The 5349-nt window shown below is 48.2% G+C and overlaps 1 protein-coding gene across 1 annotated transcript; it reads left to right on the top strand.

The window, feature by feature from the left end:
• Positions 1 to 1061: 1061 nt before the first annotated feature.
• Positions 1062 to 5349, top strand: LOC130520606 (serine protease hepsin-like; the record flags this gene model as incomplete). The annotated part of the gene is made up of 7 exons (XM_057024302.1): positions 1062 to 1224; positions 1300 to 1490; positions 1925 to 2020; positions 2089 to 2161; positions 3971 to 4040; positions 4162 to 4326; positions 4425 to 5349. Coding segments are annotated over 7 exons (803 nt in total), but the record flags the coding sequence as incomplete, so codon positions are not given.

Raw genomic sequence — 5349 nt, 5'->3', positions numbered from 1 at the left:
CACCTTTTTAATCAGGCCTTTAACTGATTTTCTGATTATTTTCAATTTATTTTATGTCTTCATGCTTCTTTATGTCTTATCCTTATTTTACTTGACACTTTTACTGTTTTACTCCCTCAGTTCTTAGTCTCTCAGTTTTTAGTCTTTACACCTTTTATCCCATTTACTGTTTTAGTCTGTTTTAGTCTTAGTACTGTTTTACTACTTCAATTCTTAGTTCCTCAGCTTTTAGCTTTTATACCTTTTTAACCCATTTACTGTTTCATGCCTTCAGTTTTTAGCTCCAGTGTTTCCTCATGGGGGCCTGCCAGGCTAGGAGATGTTTCCGGTCTACCGCTGGGGGTGCTGTCCCATTGTCGACCCTGGCCTGGGTGGTTAGGGGGCTCTATGCTTTGGTGTGGAGCCTCCGGTCTGTCCGGGTCGGGCTGGTCTTTGTGGCGGTACCGCCTGTGGTCACGGACCGTGACCCCCCTCGGCCTGGTGGGCCTCCAAAGGTGGCGTCTCCTTCGCCTCGGGTCTCGGTGCCCAGCCATGTCTCAACTTGTCTAAGCTTGTTTGTGTGTGTAAGTGTGTCCTTTTCTTGATTCTCTTGTTCTCTTTGCTGTTTTTATCCTTTGTGAGGCACTTTGTGCTACCTAGCGTATGAAAAGTGCCATATAAATAAAGATTAATATTGATATTGATATTTATCTCCCCTAATTGAGTTTTACCTGCCGGTGGGGCCCCAGCCCTGTCCACCCCTTTTGTTTGACTTTTGTACAGCAGAGTTATTTTTTGTTGAGTATTGGATTTAATAAAATTGTAGTGCCTAACCCTCAATCCTGTCTCTGCCTCTGGAATAGAACCTTATCTGCGCGTGCCTGTTCTCCGGTTAATTCCTGGGGTGAAACTCCCCAGGTGGCGTTGTTGTTAACTGTTCCACCTCTCTTCACCCTGCCACACTTTCACATCCTGTCTGGCATTTTAATCCCCTCCTTATGCCTATCTTGTCTGTTTTCCCCCAGTTGTGTCCTAAAATTACCCCCACACTGTTTGATTTTCTATCTGCTCTCTCCCCTCAGACTGCGGCAGGCGTAGTTTTGCAGCAGACCGTATAGTCGGTGTAGATGCCAGGCAGGGAAGTTGGCCTTGGCAGGTGAGCCTCCAGTATGATGGAGTCCACCAGTGCGGGGGGTCCATCATCTCAAACCGCTGGATCGTCTCTGCAGCACACTGCTTCCCCAAGTAAGCAAGAGGGCTGCATAAAATGCAAACTCTTGTCTGTATGGATACAAGAGCAGTATATATCTCCTGTGCTAGGCGGTATAGCTTTCTTAACCGCTGGAGTGTGTTGCTGGGCTCCATCTCCAACAAACCTGTCAATGCCAACGTGGCGGAGGTTAAGACTATCGTTTACCACAGCAGCTACCTGCCCTTTGTGGATGCTAACATCGACGACAACAGCAGGGACATCGCCGTTCTCGCCCTCACCCAGCCTCTCACGTTCAACGGTATGAAGGCAGACACACATACACACACACATACACACACACATACACACACACATACACACACACATACACACACACATACACACGATTTCATTATAACAGTTTTTACAGATGAGGAAGAAGGAGCGCAATCTCTTTTCCACGGTAACGTTTGTGACCCCACCGCACAGATTTGAATAATTATATCATGTGTACAGATTAACTGAGAACATTAAATGAACTATATACACATGTCAACTTTTCTGGGCTAATATTTTATGTTAGATTCGTGGCTGGTTAATTGTTGAATTCTTGTTAATTTATAACATGTTATATAATTGAAGATCTTCCGCTTGGGCATTGCTCCCACCTAGTGTTGATCACATAGAATTACAGCCCCTGTATTAGTGCACGTCAGTAAGATGATGTAATTTTCTTTTTGTGTACATTTACAGAGTACATCCAGCCTGTCTGTCTGCCAACACATGGACAAAGATTAATAGATGGGCAAATGGGAACAATTACTGGCTGGGGAAATGTCGGATACTTCAGTGAGTTTATATTTTATGACAATTGTTATTGTTTTTTTGTTTTTTTTACAAAAGTTGTTGCCTGTCAGGGCACCTTGCAGATGTCCTTCAGGAGGCACATGTGCCCATCATCAGCGATGCCGTATGCAACGCTCCTGATTACTATGACAACCATCCATCCATCCATTCTCTGCTGCTTATCCGGGGTCGGGTCGCGGGGGCAGCAGCCTAAGGAGAGAAGCCCAGACTTCCCTCTCCCCAGCTACCTCCTCCAGCTCATCCGGAGGGATCCCCAGGCGTTCCCAGGCCAGTCGAGAGACATAGTCTCTCCAACGTGTCCTGGGTCTCCCCGGGGGTCTCTTACCGGAGGGACATGCCCTGAACACCTCACCAGGGAGGCGTCCAGGGGGCATCCTGACTAGATGCCCAAGCCACCCCATCTGGCTCCTCAACGCGGAGGAGCAGCGGCTCTACTCCGAGCTCCTCCCGGATGGCAGAGCCTCTCACCCTATCTCTAAGGGAGAGCCCAGCCACCCTACGGAGGAAGCTCATTTCAGCCGCTTGTACCCGTGATCTTGTTCTTTCGGTCATTACCCAAAGCTCATGACCATAGGTGAGGGTAGGAACGAAGATCGACCGGTAAATCGAGAGCTTCGCCTTTCGGCTCAGCTCTCTCTTCACCACAACGGACCGGTGCAGAGTCCGCATTACTGTGGACGCCGCACCGATCCGCCTGTCGATCTCCCGCTCCATTCTTCCCTCACTCGTGAACAAGACCCCGAGGTACTTAAACTCCTCCACTTGGGGCAGGATCTCCTCCTTTACCCGGAGAAGGCACTCCACCTTTTTCTGGTTGAGAACCATGGCCTCGGATTTGGAGGTGCTGATTCTCATCCCAGCCGCTTCACATGCGGCGGCGAACCGATCCAGTGATAGTTGGAGGTCACGGGCCGATGAAGCCAACAGGACCACATCATCCGCAAAAAGCAGAGACGCGATCCTGAGGTCACCAAACCGGATCCCCTCAACACCATGACTGCACCTAGAAATTCTGTCCATAAAAATTATGAACAGAATTGGTGACAAAGGGCAGCCCTGGCGGAGGCCAACCCTCACCGGAAACGAGTTCGACTTACTGCCAGCAATTCGGACCAAACTCTGGCACCGATCGTACAGGGAGCGGACAGCCCGTATCAGCGGGCCCGACACCCCATACTCTCGGAGGACCCCCCACAGGACCCCCCGAGGGACACGGTCGAATGCTTTCTCCAAGTCCACAAAACACATGTGGACTGGTTGGGCAAACTCCCATGTACCCTCGAAGACCCTGCTGAGGGTGTAGAGCTGGTCCACTGTTCCACGCCCGGGACGAAAACCACATTGCTCCTCCTGAATCCGAGGTTCGACTATCCGGCGGACCCTCCTCTCCAGTACCCCTGAATAGACCTTACCAGGGAGGCTGAGGAGTGTGATCCCCCTATAGTTGGAACACACCCTCCGGTCCCCCTTCTTAAAAAGAGGGACTACCACCCCGGTCTGCCAATCCAGCGGCACTGCCCCTGATGTCCACGCGATGTTGCAGAGTCGAGTCAACCACGACAGCCCTACAACATCCAGAGCCTTAAGGGACTCTGGGCGGATCTCATCCACCCCCGGGGCCTTGCCACCGAGGAGTTTTTTAACTACCTCGGCAACTTCAGCCCCGGAGATACGAGAGCCCATCTCCAGGTCCCCGGGCCCTACTTCCTCACTGGAAGGCGTGTTGGTGGGATTGAGGAGGTCCTCGAAGTATTCCTTCCACCGATCCACAACATCCCGAGTTGAGGTCAGCAGCACACCATCACCACTACACACAGTGTTGACAGTGCACTGCTTCCCCCTCCTCAGACGCCGGATGGTGGTCCAGAACCTTTTCGAGGCCGTCCGAAAGTCGTTCTCCATGGCCTCACTGAACTCTTCCCACGCCCGAGTCTATGACAACCAGATCACCACTACCATGTTCTGTGCTGGTTATGAGAAAGGAGGCATTGATGCTTGTCAGGTCTGTATTTTCCTCTGTTTATGTATTTTGGTGCACAAATCTAGTCTTTCTGTGCCCTCTCATTCATATGCTTGCATTTCTGTATCTTGGTGGATTTTCTGACCTTTAACCTGTGACACAGGGAGACAGCGGCGGTCCCTTCGTGGCAGAAGACTGTCTGTCCAAGACCAGCCGGTATCGTCTGCACGGAGTTGTGAGCTGGGGAACGGGCTGTGCTATGGCCAAGAAACCTGGCGTCTACACCAAAGTTTCCCGATTTCTTCCCTGGATATCTACAGCCATGAGGGTGAGAGACTCTCTTTCTTTTATGGAGTTTATTTGTCATAATACCAGAGGAAACGTTGGTGTTACAGATGTGTTTGTGCTTGTCTCCCCCACCAACAGAGCTATCACAACTTACCAGGGGTGCACAAATTGGCTCGGCCATGAAATTGGGTATGAAGCTCTGAGCCGACCTTGCAGAGGTCAGAAGGGACCTCTAGGGTAATAAAGACAGATACTGCTTTCCTGAACCATTAATACCCCAACTGTGAGCAGAGTTACTAACATTGTTTAACCTCTGCAGGAGTCTATTTTTGTATAGTTAAAGACTGATTATAAAAGCCAAAGTGAATTTGTAATATGATCAATACTAGAGGCCACTTTTGTGATACAATACATTTTTTTTTCTCTGACTTTTTGCCTTTCTTGTTTTTCCCCCCACTTCTTGTTCACTTTAGTGGCACACAGCATCAAGTTGACAGTTATCTCAAAAAGTGAATTTACATGCAGACTCATGAAATTGTGGATGATAACCGTTTAGTTTGTCCTCCAGATTAAGTACAGCCTGTGCCATTTATTTGTGACTCAAGTTTGTGTTGCTAAAGGCTAACTGCTAATTTTTTAAGATTACTTAAACTGCACATAGGTATGTCATAGCAGAAACTGCATGCAATACCCCGGCTTTAGCATAAAAAGCAGTTATTCAAACATGTTTTGTCTTTTTCCTCACGCAAACTGATGCGGACTTCACTCTTGTTGCAATCAGTATTTTGTTCTCGTTGTAAATACTTTTTTGTTGTTGTATGATGTTTATTTGAAGCGTTTTGCGGAGCCACAGTGCAATAAAAATTGAAATCGTCTTCTCAGAGGAGCTCTTTTGTGTGCTTCTTTAATACCTATTGTGGCACTGCCCGTGTCCTGGTTGAAAATGCAAGTCAGATATTTAACAAAGTTTGTTAATCTTTATGTTGTAAAGAATTAGGCAAGACTGAGTCCTTGTTCAGAAATGTACCAAATATAAAATAATTAAAATGATCGATACAGTTAG

The sequence above is a fragment of the Takifugu flavidus genome, unplaced genomic scaffold (assembly GCF_003711565.1).
Source record: "Takifugu flavidus isolate HTHZ2018 unplaced genomic scaffold, ASM371156v2 ctg443, whole genome shotgun sequence".
In the NCBI taxonomy this organism is placed as follows: domain Eukaryota; kingdom Metazoa; phylum Chordata; class Actinopteri; order Tetraodontiformes; family Tetraodontidae; genus Takifugu; species Takifugu flavidus.
This window is presented reverse-complemented; position numbering and strand designations above follow the sequence as displayed.